Here is a 16,056-nt window from a genome sequence, read left to right on the forward strand (position 1 = left end):
CCTGAGTTCCGCGCTGCACTCGCTTCGCTGGGCAGCCCGCTGCGTGCCCACCGCCCTCTGGTGCAGAGCCTTTCCCTAAGCCCCGTCTGACCCTCCCACCCCGCGCCGTTCCCTCGGGCTGCGACGTTGGTCGAAGGACGGAGACCGTGTGCGTGCATCCGCACGCACCTTTGGATTCTTCAGTTGGAGACGAGGCGCTGCTCGCGGTGCCCTCCTCCCCCTCTTGAATACGGGTAACAAACCCCTGCCCGCCTCGCCTCGGTGCTCGGAGACACTCGCAGGAATAGTGCGGTAAGCACGACCGCTCAAAACACATCCATCGCTGTTTGGATTTGCTAGGTTTCTCAAACAGGAGAAGTTGCCTTCTCACTTCTTACTGAAATCCAAAGCTCTGCGTTTTCAGATTTCTCTTTAAAACGATTTGTTACCAAAAAAAAAAAAAAAGTCAAAAGATGCATTGCTAAGGGCTGACTTCACCAAGGTGTGGCTGAAATATCATTTAACGAGCCCAAGGGAAAGCATGCACAGCTCTGGTGTTGTATTCCGACGGCACTGTCCCAGGACGCTGTCCCTGTGCGGCCCGAATGCCATGAGCTGATCAGAGAGGCAGTGAAGGTGAAGAAAGCTGAACTAGGACAGAGCACGATGAGAGATTCCAGTTAATCTTCACAATGCTCAGAGCTAATCTGTAAGCCACCATCGGGGCCATCTTTCTCACACGTGGGGGAATCCTATGTAAGAAATTCCCACGGTGACAGAAAGCGCGTGAGCCCGGCACTGCTGCCTGTGCTCAGAGCACCCCTCTGTGCTGTAAGCGCTGAGTCGCAGATGAAGGCATTAAATAACACAGAGCCACCAGGCTGGTGCTAAGTGAGGCCAATTAAACTGATGTCACTTACTGTTGGAGCAAGCTGAAGCAGATCTTGCGGAGAGTTATTCATTCAGCTCCAAAGCTGTCCATAATTTTCCCCTCATTGCTCGGTACATGGCGTGCCGTCTGCTCGCATCCCTCCTCCAGCTGCTGCAGATTGCAACCTGTTTTAAATGGCATCGATAACACGATGATGTCAGTGCTGGCATCTCACTTACCTTCTACATTTGTTTGCAAAATGCAGCTCCCATTCCGGATTTCCAGCTGCTCTGCGTGCATGCCGACCAGGTCTGGGCTCGGAATGCATAGAGAAGTGTGTGTAGGAAGGAGAACAAAATGAGACACAGCTCTCAGTGACCTGCCGTGCTTTCATGCCAAGTCCCATGAAGGTGACCTTTCTGTGCCACATCCTGGTGCACCTGGAGCTCTGCTGCCCGGGGGTGGTGGAGTCACTGTCCCTGGAGATGTGGCACGGAGGGGCATGGTGAGGGTGGGCTGGGGCTGGGTGGTGGGAACTCAGTGAGGGAAGGAAGGAAGGAAGGAACCCACGGCTGCTGCATCCCTGCACCCCCCTCCTGGGAGGTCTGTGGAGATGCAGAAAGTCCTTCGTGTGTCGCAGCAGGATGCCAGGCAGGCTGCCCAGGAGCTTGGCTACCACAGGAACCGTGAAGCTTTCTGGAGCAGTGACATCTTTTACACTTGGAGAAATGGACAGCTCTACACCCATGGGTGTCATTCCAGCAGAACAGAAGACTATCCTGCCTAATTCTTTTCGTACAACAGCAAATTAAAGATACTGAGGAGACTACAAATAACTTGTGCATGACTACTCCCTGCATCTGTGCAGCTACTTTTGTTAAAGGCTAGCAGAGAATTTTGCTGAGCAAGCTCTACAGTACCCTCAAAATTACACAAGTGTCCCCCAGAAGGCCAGGCAACAGCACAGCAACTCAGCAGCAGGGCTGGGTGGGCAACCTCAGGGTCTCTTGGTCCCCACCTATGGTGCTCAGAGCAGCAATGCTATGGATCTGCAGACCGACCTTCCTTCGAAAACTGTGACTGAAGCGCAGGAGATGAACAGGATGCGACGTGTCACAGCACACCTCTGGTAGGTCTGGGGGAGGAGGATGTCTGGGTGAGCAAAACGAGGTGGCGGTCTCCCCTGGTGTTTATTTTCTAGCCAAAGAGCAGCTATAGAAGCACCCCTTGCCCTGAAAGCAGGGGACAAGAAATGCTCTGCGGTGTGACGTGGCGCAGCACAGCACAGCCTGCTGTTTGGGTAAGTGTCGTGGCTAAACACAGTGATTAAAACCTATGTACTGACACTTTGGAGATGGCTGCAGAGCAGGATTTCTGCACTGCTGTGTAGGCTGCTGCTACAAAAAACAGAGACTTCCAGATAACTGGAGCCCCGTTAATCAGTATCACGTCTGGTGACAATCCAAAACGCTGAAATGTTGCTTTCATTTGGTTTTAAAAGAATCAAATCCTCCTCAAGTACAATGGTAGCTGTTTTTTTGCCTCTGCAAGCTGACTGGCTTTTGGTTTGTAATGTTCTCCTCTTCGGGGAGGCTGACAACGTTCATTAAGCCCATTATCCCCAGAGAAGCACTTCCAGAGCGGAAGTATCGAGGCTGGTCCTTATCTACACGACCGGAGGCCGACTTTAACTCGCTACACTGAAAGACGTGGAAGTGATTCTCCACCTGGCTGTGCGGTGCTCCCATGGCTTGCAGTATCCATCTGTTCCTCCTGGAGCTAGGGAGCATCTTTCTTTAACTGCGGGCTTCACGCTATGCTGCTTTTACACATATAAGGAAATGCAAAGAGACTGCAGGCATGAGAACACACAAGCCGAATCCCAAATGCCTGCTGCCATTTACAAAGACAGACTCTTGTAATCTGCTTTGTGTATACACTCAGAGAGCCATTTAATTAGAGTTTACAGCAGCCTTCTTTGCATTTTTAAGATTCACTCATCAGTTCATTGTTAACCCCATCACTAATAGGGAAACTGAGTCACGTTTTCAATAGATCATCAGAACAGAACTTGAACTCCGTGTCCTGTCCTCTAACATCCAGCTCTCAGTTCAGGCTCTTGTTTCCTTGCCTCTTCTGCTTTGTTTTTCCAGTGCGGAGGAAGAGATGATAAATCACCTTGTTTTGATCCCAGGGAGACATTTTTCCTCGCCGCGGTTCAAACATCACACTGAAGATACACAGCAGGAGCCCTGCAAATGAGGAGCTCTGGCTGGGTTCAGCAGTGGAACTGCTTTTTCCTTTGTGACAGATTTCTTTCCGTTCCTCACCACTATGCAGCTGCCTCACATGGCAGCATTCTCCAGGGCAGGTCCAGAATGCAGGAGGGACACCCCAGCAGGCAAAGGGGTGAGGAAATCCTCGGGGACCGCAGTGCAGGCAGCTCTCCTCCTGGAAGGACACGTGCAGGTTGAACTCCTGCTCAGAGAACAACACGTTTAACTTCTGCCAACACTTCCAGCAGAGGTGAGCATCGCGCTGCCTTGCTCAGCTCACTGATTCTTGCATTTGTTAAGGTGTCTGAAATGCTTTTGCACTGCATGCTGCATTTTGCCTGCTGGTTCTGAGCCCGGCCTGCTTCTGTGCAGTGCTCCTGCAAATCACGCCGTTCCTCCATGGACCAGATTTCCTGAAGCCTCCTTCAGGGCTGCCAGGGAGTCCTTGGTGGAAGCACATGCAGCTCAACTCGGGGAAGAGTTCTGCTGATGGAGATGAGAATCAATTAAGCTGTTGCCTCACTTCATTTGGGAATTTGGCAGCTATCTCTCAGGAACGTTGAACTGCACCAAGAGGCACCTCAAGGAGAGGGACCCATTGGAGCTGGAAAGGCAGAGGAGGTGACCAGGGAAGAGCTGCCAGGCAGCAAGGCCATATCTGCTGGTTGTCATGGATACAATCACCCTGCCGGTCTCCCTGATATCAGTTACCTTCCGTTTCCTGGATGCAAATCAATGAGTGGGGGTCTGTTCCTGCTTCTGTGCAGAATGAAACCCTTCACATCCAAACAAAAGGAGAAAGTAATCTGTTGCAAACCTGGACATCTCTTCTTGACGCCGGCTAAGGGGAGAGTGGAAGGTGACTTGCTCTTTTGGTATTCGAACTATGCGAGTCTGATAACGCTCTGACCAATTGCATTTGGTACTGTCATACCCCAGGAGCTCGGAGGAGCTGCTCACCAGCCCATCCATCCTTTCAGCTCAGCCTTTCCCATGCACTGCAAGCTGCTGTGCAGTGCGTGTGTCACCAGCTCTGCTGCTCTGAGCTGAAGGCGAGCACACACCTGGGCAGAACTCTTTGGGTGCCAGCGGCTCCAGCTCCTGCTCTGAAAGGAGAACAAGTGAAAAAGACTTTCACAACAACTCATACAAAATCCAAGCAGTTGCTTTACTTTTCCACTGAGGGGAGATTTTTAGAGCAGGCGTACAGCACATGTAATAAGTTACTTAGTGTGAGCTATGCTCTGGTACATTTTGTTTTCAATTAGCATCTGGGTATGTTTGTAGTTCATTTCATTGCAGCACTATTCGAGGAAGTGACAACATGAAAGAGAAAACTCTTAGAAACTGTAAACAGAAGGGAAACCGTCAGGCCTGTTTTCGTTGTCCCCTAGCCAGGGAGAAAGCTGAGTGAGCAAAGGTGCTGTGTGCAGCCTGTTCCTACTGCTCTTTTGGGTTTAAGAACTAAGCCAGTGATGGGTCTTTTAAGTGTGTACAAATAGATTCCCTCCACTTCGTGCTGCCCACAGAGCAAACGGAGATGCGCGGGTCCCGGTTTCTCCAGACCAGGAAGGAGAATCTGGCAGCTGAAAGCAAAACCACATTTCAACAGAAACCCAGCTTTGGCGAGAGGAAAATGTCACTCCTCTGTTCTAGGCTCAAGCCTTCAGCACGCAGCTGAACAAGTCTCATCCTGCTTAACCAAGGGCACACACAAATACCTGCTCCTCATTACTCCATCACACAGTTTGGGATGCCGTTATGCAAAGTTAGAAAACAAAACGATTTCAAAATGGGAAGTGCAGTTCAGAAGTCCTGATGACAAACCTGCAGACCCCGAGCCACGGAAACTATAAAGCAACTTTATATCGGATTTATTCAGAATCATGATTGTCAGTGTTTTACTCCTTAGCCCTCTTACGAAACAGACCTCAGCACACATCCAGCCTTGAAAAGCTACGTTGCAAAAATAAGCAGAGAAATAAACTTCTAAAGGATGAGAAGCGATCCTACCTGGAAACATTCTGGCATGGTGACCAATTCTATTCCATAAGAAGACACAGTACGAGCAAGATTTTCTAAAGGGATGTGGCAAAGAGGTCCCTTCTTCCTTTAGCGACAGGAATCAGCGTGGCTCCCATGTGTCCTGCAGTACTGCGTGTCCCAGCGCACCATAAAGCACTGCAAAAAAGCAAGGTTGGTTCTTTGGTGCATTTCTCACTTTCTCTGCAGTTCCTACACCTCCATTGATGAGAGAAGACCAACTTTTTCCAGTGACCGTTTAAGCACTCACATTCAGCACCAAAGCATGCCAGCACACCAACAACCTGCCTGCCTGCCTGCTTGTTGGGTGTGCTTGACCCTTCGCTGCCACTCTCAGAACTGCTCAGAAAAGACCATTTCAGGTTTTCTAAGATGAAAAGCAAGAAGAGTGCTTTTACCTTCTTTCCTTCAAACTCTGCAAGGTTCCATGTGGTCAGAAGCAACCCCTGTGTTACACTGGGGCTGCATCTTCCCTCTGCACCCCTAAAGAGACAAGGATGGTGTTGCTCAGCTGTAAAGTTGTACAGGGTATTTTGTCACCCGGTGGGTAAATAAAGGCTTCAGTGCACACTGCTTTCTACCAATGAAGGTGTTTTATGCCAATAAAGGTTTTGCTAGAGGCAGTGAGCATTTCAGTGTGTTCCAGCTCTGGAAGGCAGTTTGTGTTTTGCTGCTGACTTCAATGACAGTAAAAATTAGAGACTTGGGCGGTGTTTGCAAGGTAGGCAGAGGCTTCTTTCACCCTTTTCCTGCAGGAAATCAGATGTATGCTCCCAACACTGCTCCCGAAAGTCCCACCAGACCTTATCAATCTGTTTAAAATCTGCACAGAATCACTTTCTCCCCTAGTGTGAAAAGCTGCTAACATAATGTTAGAGATAACGACCTGTGGCAGCATCCTGGCACGAGGTATGGTGGAAACAAGGCCAGCGTGTTGGGAGTGGATAATAAATAACACTCAGTGTAATGTTACTTAACTTAAAAGTCTTCTATCAAATATAAGGACACTGGAGTATGTTACAGCATACAAGGAACACAGTGCGATTAGCTAGCACTCTGTAACACCACATGCTTGTTGAAAGGCAATATTGATTAACAGAGATGGAAACAGTTTTTTGGCAGCTGTTGCCAGCTCCTTGGAAATTAATATGGGAGTCAATTACCAGTGGATAAACGTCCCTTCTTGCAGGATACCAGTGCACTCTTGGCACGAGCTCTTCTGCTGCCGGAAACGTTTCAGGAGAGGCAGATACAGACCCTGCGAGATGGGGGTGTCAGAAACACTAAAAAGCAGCAGAACCAGTGCTGGTGAGGTGGCAAAAATGGGAAGAATCCCTCTTGTGAGTAAAGCGGGGTACTGCATGGAGACTTACATAACTGCTGTGCATGAGAGCTGCTGCTGCGCCAGCGGTACACAAGTGCAAAGAAGCCACAGTTCCGTCCTTGTGTGTGTGTGGTTCTGTGACAGGCAACCTGCTCCGTGCTCAGGCACCCTTCCTTCACTCCGGGCATGAACTCCACACCTTGGATATCAGAAAAGAGGTCATTGCACTTCTCACTGCACAAAGGCGGTGTACCATGCACACAGCGCTGAGCACACACAGAGTGTGTGAAGGACCTTGGGGTGACATTGGGGCGTACTATCTTTGCAATCTGGTTACTCACCTCTGCAAGCCAGGCACTGTATATAAGCTAAGCTTGCAGAGGCCAATACACTACAGCCCACCTGGTAAGCCCACTGAGGCAGCTGTGAGGCTCACCACCTCAGTGAATAATAGGAAGAAAGGGCCTAATCTGGTCTGAGTTTGCTTTTTTTTTTTCCCTTCGCCCTTCAAACACAAGCACTTTGTGCAACTTATGGCTGGCCCATCCTTGCTTTGCTGATAGAAATTGTTCCTTTCATGAGTTAATCAATAAAACAAACTCCTTAAGCATTCCCACACAAGTGGTAAGGACTCTGGTCCGGTCATTTTGCTCATCATTAAATAATCACTGTAGGTTTATTATCTACGAATTAGCAGGGAATTGTGACAATGCCAATTTAATGGAGACACGTGAATAAAATCTTGTATTTTCCAGCACAGTGCTCACTCAGATGTCTCTGAAACAACTGATCTCAGTGTTGCTGTATCTTCATGCCACAGCATTTGTGAAACCCTTGCCTTCTTGTAATTCTGGGCGGTACTTTGCCCACTTCATCCAATAAATCCATTGACCGCAGTAATCTCTGCCCAGATCAGCTACTGAGAAAGGAAGAAAAGGAATTACAAGTTTGGCTTACCAGGGGCTCATCTTCAAGGAAGTATCATGAGTGTGTCAAGTGCTCCACATGCCATCTCTCCAGCTCTTGTAAGCAGCCACTTCCTTTCCAGCTTTGTGCACTGCTCCTCGTTAGAGGTGAACATTGAAAGCATGTGCTAGAAGGAGATAACCCAATGACTGAGGTATTTCACAACGTACAAGGTTAAGGACAAAGAGCTCTCTGCAAGTGGTGGTATTGCTTCAGCCCAATACAGATGGTAGGATGTCATTCTGACAGAGCAGACAAGCGCATTAGTGCAATGCTGCTAAAAGTTGCTAGATAGCAAAGTGAGCACTGAATTTTACAATCTCCTAAATTTAGTAGGGAAAAACCAAATGCACTCCGAATGCTGGCATACAAATGCAAAGGGAGACATGACAAAAAGTACAGGAAGCTTTTTCATTAAGCATTCTTTCTTTGTACAATACAATCATCTTAGGTTGAAGATTCAGCAAATCTGACATAAAGCAGCTTGTGCCAATGAGCCTAAAACTGACTAGGCTTATAGAATAGCTTTTTCAATCTGGGTTCAAGATAAAGTACCCCTTCTCCAGCTGAGGACAGGTGAGATGGATAACGAGCTCAGGCTTACATGTTCGGGACCTGTGTCACAGGAGCTGCACTAACTGCTTGAGGAATAAAGGAATGGCCCAGTGATTGTTAAAACGAAATCTGGGAGGCCTATGTTCAAAGCCCTGCCACACCACGCCTCGTGAGATGCCAGGTACACCTCACACTGGCAGTGAACTGAGCGCTGTGTGGGCACTGAGCGAAGGCGTAACAAAAACTGGAAAGTGTGGATGGATGGAAACATTTGAAAGGATCCAAAAGGAGACTCACTGCTCAGGTGATTACCACTGGCCTAACGTGGATCTTCTGAAGCTGGCACATGGCTGTGGAGGATGGTGGAGGAGCATTCCTCCCTCTCTCAGAAAGGAAAGAGCGCACATCAACACTGCACCCGGACACGGCCTGCCGTTTGTTGGCTTCCAACTCTGATTCTGTGTTTCCTGGTACCACCTTGTGGCCAAGGGAAGGAATACGTCGTCCACCAAAATGTGGTAATGAACCAAAGAGCACTGCCTAAATCCTCGAGGCTGCTGAGATGTGGCAAGAAGGTGACGTTGCCAAACGCAGTGTTCCCCTGCCAGCTCGGCTTACTCTCGAAACCACGGCTATTTTCGCAAGAGAAACTAACTCAGTATCAATGGAATTTTCCTTCCTGGATTTCTGGATGGATTGCCAACAGGGAGCTAATCGGGTCACACTGTGACAGGGAAACCCGGGCATTTCCAGCCACGCAGTGCTCCAGCAAAACCCATTCGGCAAATACCCAAATCACAGTGACAATCTCATGCATTATCTCTAGTAAGAAAAAACAAACAAACGACTCCAAAAAGCAATTTAGTGCGTTTACTGAGTAACACCAAATGAAATCCACTACGAAATCTGCCGTCTAGAAGGGGAAACCTAGACATTTGGGTTTTAAGTATTTGGTAGAAGAACACCAAGTCTGGTTCCTGCAGTGGGTTGGAAGGTGGAGCCCAGGAGACGTGACATCTGGTTATTTGCAGCCAGCATAGGTCCTCTCCTTTTAACACATTTTCCTAATACATTCTCCAGTCTGGTTTTAAGCACCTCAGACAATGAAACGTTCTTGTTTGGAGGCTTTGGTGCATTTTGTAGATATCACATTCAGGAAGTTTTCCCTGATGTATTCTGCTGCTGTCTCCTCCGTCACACCCTACATTCTCTGGTACCCTCAAAATTCTGTTTGCAAGGAGATAGTTTAAAACAACAACAACAACACAGAAGACTGCCTACACAAAGACATATATACATGCATATTATATATATATATATAAGACCATTCCACAACCTCAGAGCTCACTTTGTTCCTGAGAATTCACACTCGGTGGGAAATCCAACTCCAAACTCTCCATCAGTCCTCACTCAGGTCAGCTGCCCTTCCCACAGCAATCAGCTCCTCTTCGGGAGGACAGGGCAGATCAGACCAGACCAGTGTCACTGTCATCTGAGTGCCTTCCTCATCAATCTGCAAATCCTCGAGCTCCTTTCCACTTGGCCCCAACACCTCAGCCCCACACTCATGTCCCAGGTCCTCAAGCAGCATCTCTTGGAGAATACAAATATGTAAATATGTATATATATATCTTGCACATCAGAAATATTCCTAACCTCAGCTTACCAAGGCTTTATCAGTTGGTATCTCCCCCTCAGCTTCAAACTCTGTTCAGAATCAGCTGCTGCTGTCACAAGTCCTTCCCACCCACTGCAAAAGAGGACAGGTGCATTGTAAATTGTCCGTCTAACTCTATCTCCATTTCATCTTTATGAACTGCAGGATAAGGCCCCATTTCTCAAAAATTATAGTTAGCAATATTAGTCCCTGGATATGGCATCGCCATATCTGGGATGATTTAGGGACAATGAAATCACTGTGCTAGCAAGCTCGGTGATTCGCCTGACACAAATGATCCTGCAACTCAATATTTGCTGTGAGCACTCACTGAAATGCGGTCTCTTTCCCATCCTTGTTCCTTTTCATACCACCCATGGCAGGGCTTGGCTGAGGTGCTCCTGTCTCTGAATATAATTAAGCTCTGTGAACACAAGATGAAAACTGCTGCGGGACTGCGTTATTCTAAAACTGAACTGTTAATCCAAGGGCACTGTACTGGGAGGAGCAGGGCACGAGTCTGTCCTTCTTGGGGAGTCCTCCCAGCACAATCTAGTCCACTTCTCGTGCTTTCTTTTAGCCCACAACCCGCTTTAATGCAAATAAATGAGAAAAAAATAATGGAGCTTGGTTCTGTTTCCCAGACACTTTGCAGTGAAAAAAATAAGCTGAGAAACAATTTAGCGGCACAGCTACTGATCTTAGATGGCTTTACACCACACAAGTACGCAGAGACTAATGCAAAGCCTGCCCAGAAACGCTGAACCTTACTTGTTCGCCTTCCTGTTCAGTGGTGAGCTTCAGGATCCTGGATGCAGCTGTTCTCCTTTGCAGGACAGCAAATCCAAGCAACAGGTTCAGCCCTGTACATCACTTTTGCAAACCAAGTTCTGAGGATGAATAAAACAAAAGTGGGAAAGGTATCAAAGCAGAACAAGAAAAAGAATCATGCAAATTGACAGTGGATGTTCAGAACTCAGCTAATTAGCAGGAAGACAAAAAGCTTTTGTGTCTTATTCTAAGCACAGGGCACATCCAATGCACCCAGCGCTACTCTAACAACACAGCACAGATTTCAAGACATAATTATCTCAAGTGAAGTGATTTGGACATTACCAGGGTTCCAGCCTTCCAAAATTTCATCACTGACCCTCAGCCACTCAAGAGACCAGCACCCAGCTGCAGAAATCACATTTCCAGATTACACACAGTTTTCCTTGTAAAGTGGTTATGATTTGACAGAAAAAATTATTTTTAGCCTAAGGCATTCTGGCAGCTGGAGATGCAGATTTGTGGCTATTCTAACCACTAAACATGCACGGGTTGCAGCACAGTGTTGTCTGCTCTTTAGTTTTTAATTTATAGAACTAATTAGTTGGATTTACCATCTTCAGCATCTCTTACCCTCTATATGCTTAAGGAGAAAGGGATGAGCTCTGTGTGTTATGTCAACCCCAAAAAGAAAAAAAAAAAACACAAAACCACTTTCAGCACAAGGGCATGCCCAGTGGGAAACACCTCAGATGTAGCAAGAGATTCCAATCTTGCAGCACCCAATGTGTCACTGCGCAGAGGGGCAGTTCCTCCACGTACCGCGATGCAGATCACCCAGAGAGCTTTGAACCCAGCGAAGGTGCCTGCCAACCACAGAGGTTTGTTCTCAGCACAATGGAGCATTTCAGTTGACATCCCAGCTAGCAGCAACCCCTTCAGAACTCAGCTCATTTGGAACTGCTCGTTCCCTTTGTTCAGGGGCCCCAAGAGGCACGTGGTAGGATAGCTGAAGATTCCTTCATCCTTACATTATTATTAAAGCATTTAATTGTTAATGTAATTACATTGTTATTGGGTAAAACCTCCAATTTGCTTTCCAGAGAGCATTTACAGCAGGTTGTGATCAAGTCCAAGACCATGCCACAACCTTGGGACTTGCTTTGTACCTGAGAATTCAGAGTCGGTGGGAAATGCAACTCCAAACTCTCCATCAGTCCTCACTCAGGTGAGCAATCAGCTCCTCTTCGGGAGGACAGGGCAGATCAGACCAGACCAGTGTCACTGTCATCTGAGTGCCTTCTCATCAATCTGCAAACCCTTGAGCTCCTTTCCACTTGGCCCCAACACCTCAGCCCTGCACTCATGTCCCAGGGGCTCAAGCAGCACCTCTTGGAGAATGCCCTGGTATGTTACCCACCTCTTTGCAGCCTTTCAATAGCTGCATCCCACTATTTGGTCACTCAAGTTGGCAGGAATTTTGTCATCTTTCTACACTGCTGCTACTGAGTGGGGTATGTACGAGATTATTAAACCTCACTAGTTTTCTTATTTCTGCTAGGGCAAATGTAAGATGTTCCAGCTATCACCATACAAGATGGAAAAATAGTTCTTATTGGTACATTTTAATGTTTTCTGTACTCCAGAATACTTCTAGTACTGTAGACACAGAGTACTTTTTGATTTGAAACTCCTCCCTGCTTTTGTTGGATTCCCTTCCCAAAACAGCACAGGTTGGAACAGGTCACTGCTTCATCAGGAACTGACATTCAAGTCCTAGGGAAAACCAAGTCAAGATAGAATATTTTTTCCATCTCATAAAATCGCTGAAGGAGACATTTACAAGTGAGGGGTCTTGGTTTGTCTAAGTTCTTTACAGTAAGCAGTGACTATAAAAATGCTACATTTTCACTCAACAAACCTTATTTCCTGCTTAGTCACTACCACAGCAAAGTCTGCACTTGATTAGCAGAAGCAACGACGTCTAAGCTAGAGCTTGGAAATCCAACACAATCAGTTTTATGGCGCTAGTTCCAGTTTCACTAGAAGGAAACACGACCAAAATCATTTTTCTCTGTAGCAACTGAAAGACTGTGATGTTCTTCCCCTTTTTGTGTAGTTATCACATGGCAGATGCTATTTTTTAAACAAAAACAAAGATAAATTATCTCCGTAGATCCCCATCCATGCTTCAGTCTGGGCCTCCTATTAAGTCAAGGCTTCTGAAACACCCAGCAGCAAAGTTACCTTGTCTAGCTCTTAGGTATAAAAATTCTGCTTTTCACTTGCGAATTAAAACCGAGTTAATTATCTGAATTAAGATACTTAAATTCTTATAACCACATTAGAGATCAAATAATGGCAAGAGAAATTAGGAAGGCATTAAGAACAGTCCAAGCCAAACCGTATCCAGCTTTATTAAAGGTACTTTTCATAAACAATCATGGTAATTTAGGCAGGACATGGGCTACAATCTGCAACATTTTACAACAACTGTCAAACTCCCCTCCCTTCATGGACTACCCAAACATAAAAGTTGCTATAAAACCGACAAATCTTCATTTTTGTTTACTTGTAGAGGGAAACGTTTAGAGTGAGGGTGGACACTTTCACATTTAGCATGTTGTTTAACAACTCTTCACAAATCTACCCTGACTTTGCGAGGAAAAATTAAAACTGCAGATTCCTTAATCTGAAGATCCACAATACGAAAGAGGAAATGCAGCTCCTTTTAGAGCTATTATATCCCAAATTAGACACCAGAAGTCCAGATCACCTGACAATGCATTTAGAGCGGTGAGTCCCAACATGCCGTTTCTGCTGTATTTCGGAGTGATAGGCTCTAGGCAAAGACTGTGGGCATGAAAGAAAACGCAGAGGGCACTGCAAACTGCAGCTCTGAAGTTGGCAACAGGCATCTTGGGAGCTTCCGTTCACTCTGATCCGGTCCACAAAACTGAAGAGGTGTGCAGCACGAAGGAATCCCTTCCTGCTCTATTTAGGAAGAGTCCTTCTAAAAACTGGGAAGGGGTAAACTTTTAAAATTTAGGTTCCAAGAAATAGACTAAGTGACATTTGTCCCCACTGCCCCCCCTCAAAACACAACAACAAAGCGGTCTGTGTGCTAACAACATAGCTTAAAAAAAAGTAAAACAAAATTCTGCATTGTTATAAAACTTGATAAAAAATAGTATTTCAAACTGTACAGTCACCAGAAGTACACAGTTATCAAAAATTCACACATTTTACTTGGCATCACCAGCACCTTCAGCTTTCTGTGCCTAAAAGAAAAAGGGGAACCAGTCAATACACACCATACACGTGCACCAAACAAATAATGATTCCTTTTCCTGAGTAACAATTCTCTGAACAGTTGAAATCTTGTCAGGATAACTTTAAACCAAACCAAATTTAAGGCTGCGAAAAGCCACCTAAAGCTGCTTTATGACGTGCCAAGTTTACAGCATCTTAGAACAACACAGAAAAGTAACTTATCACATAGCTACTTTAACCGTTAACGCATTACCAACTGAGCAACACAGCCTCCTGCATCTACAGATGTGCTGTTCATGTCATAATCAACAGTTCTAAATAATCAAGTGGTAATGCATCTTCATCACTGCAAGCCTAGGCTTGCCTACGCTTGATATAGAAAATAGTAACTTGCTGATGTAACACGCTCTGCTAGAGCTGCTGTTGTACCTGGTCTGTTTTGGCATCTCCATTTTCCGCAGGGTTGTTTCCCTCCTTGCCAGCATCAGCTTTCCCCTTCTTTCCCTTGGGCACCTTCTCGCTCTTCTGTCGAACGTAAACGACACACACCATTACAATTATCAACAGTCATTAAGCCACAGGAATCCAAAAACTAGCACGGTAAAAACAACATGGGATGTCAGCCTGAAAATGAACACAACACACCAACGTTCACACATTTAAGACTGACAACTGCCAAGTGCCTTCCTGTATTTTATCAGTCTTTGGATTTTCGTAATGCAAATATGAAGTTGCAGTGAGTATTTGTAGAGATGACAAACAGGGCTTGATGCCACCATTCTGATTCCAAGTCCTATGATTCAAAGTTCTATCAGTGGATGAATCTAAAGCTTGCTTCCTACTCATGTCTCAGGAGCAGCACTAACAGCGACTCACCTTTGGAGCTGCCTTTTTAGGTTTAGGCTCTGGCTTCGGAGGGGCAGGTTTCTGTAAGAAAGTGTAAGAAAACTCATTCTATTAATGTTACTTTACGAGAAACACACACAAATGCTCAAATGTTCACCCCAACTGGTCTACTTTTAGGAGAGAAAATCCAAACACTTGAAATCGAAGCACTTTCTGGATTTGTCAGTGACCTGCCACTCCCCCAGCACACACAATGGGGCAGTTTGTTACACCAGTCTTTCTTCCAGCCCAGCAAAGCGTCTCTGAACGCCCACAGCTCTCACAGCCGCAGTACGTAATGCTCAAAGCTACAAAATGCCATGCCATCCCAGAATACTCACAGCAGATAACCTTGCTGATCTCCGTTGTGGCTGTTGAAAAAGAGAAAAGACTGCATTTAGCGTGAGGAAATGTAAACCATCAAGTCTGAGTTCAAAGCAACGGAATCCCAGAAGACATTGGGAAGTTTTCAATTCGCTATTTTCCAGTTCTCAAGGAGCATGGGAATAACCTGGTGACATCTCCGCTACTAAGTGGCAGGAGTTAAGCAGTTTTTTTGTGTTTAAAAGCAACAGGTAACGCTTCGCAGGGCATCAACCAGCAAGAGGAACCCCTTCTACCCCTGCTTCTTGATGATGTAATTAAGCACCACCTCCCACCCCCCAACGTTCCTCGATCCAACTTTTCTCAAGATGCCCAACTTCTTACCTCATCTTTAACTTTGGCCTTATCGCCCTTGGTATCTCCTTCAGCCTGCGGGGCAAAACAAGAGCTGTGCCAACAGGTCTGCGGGGCAGGGAGCTCCACACCAGTCCGCCCCGCCACAGGGGGGCGCTGGCCCCGGGGGGGGACACTCTCACCCCCGTGCGGGGCCGCCGGGGCAGGGGGCAGCGCGAGTCCCGGCGGAAGCGCGGCCGCGCCCCCCTCCCCGCCTTCAGGAGGGCCCCTTCGGGGAGGGCCCCTTCAGGGAGGCCCCGCGCCCGCCCACGGGCGGCGGTTTTGGCGGCAAAGCGGCGGCAGCGCGCGGGCTAAGGGAGCGCGGCCGCTTCCCGCCCTTTCTGCGCGTCTGAGGGAAGGGGCGAGCCGCCCCCTCCCCCCTCATCCCGCCCTCCCGCCAAAAGCAGCCGGCTCCGACCGGTCCGCGCCGCGCCCCGCCCCTCCCGGCCGTTAGCCCCAGCGCGCGCGGCCGGTAACGGTCCCGCCGCCCGCCCCACCCCCCGCGGCCGCTGAGGCCGCACGGCCGTTACCTCCCCGAAGGGAGGCGTGGGTGGGGGGGAGCGTGGAAGGGAGGGGTGAGGCGCGTAGTCCTGCCCACCCCCCCAAACCACGACGCGGGGGGAGTAGGCCTCGGTGCGGGCCCCGCGGTGCCACGTACCTTTCTCTTCGGCATAGCTCCGGGCGGCGCGTGCGTGTGTTGTGCGAGGAAAGAGAGAGCGAGCGGAGGGGGCGGGCGGGG

At 47.7% G+C, this 16,056-nt stretch overlaps 1 protein-coding gene across 1 annotated transcript; it reads right to left on the bottom strand.

The window, feature by feature from the left end:
* On the bottom strand, nucleotides 12,830-16,056 carry HMGN2 (high mobility group nucleosomal binding domain 2; the record flags this gene model as incomplete). The annotated part of the gene is given in 6 exon segments (XM_021375160.1): nucleotides 12,830-13,723; nucleotides 14,145-14,240; nucleotides 14,592-14,642; nucleotides 14,942-14,971; nucleotides 15,309-15,353; nucleotides 15,976-16,056. Coding segments are annotated over 6 exon segments (273 nt in total). The 3' UTR covers nucleotides 12,830-13,687.

The sequence above is a fragment of the Numida meleagris genome, chromosome 22 (genome assembly GCF_002078875.1).
Source record: "Numida meleagris isolate 19003 breed g44 Domestic line chromosome 22, NumMel1.0, whole genome shotgun sequence".
Lineage (NCBI taxonomy): Eukaryota > Metazoa > Chordata > Aves > Galliformes > Numididae > Numida > Numida meleagris.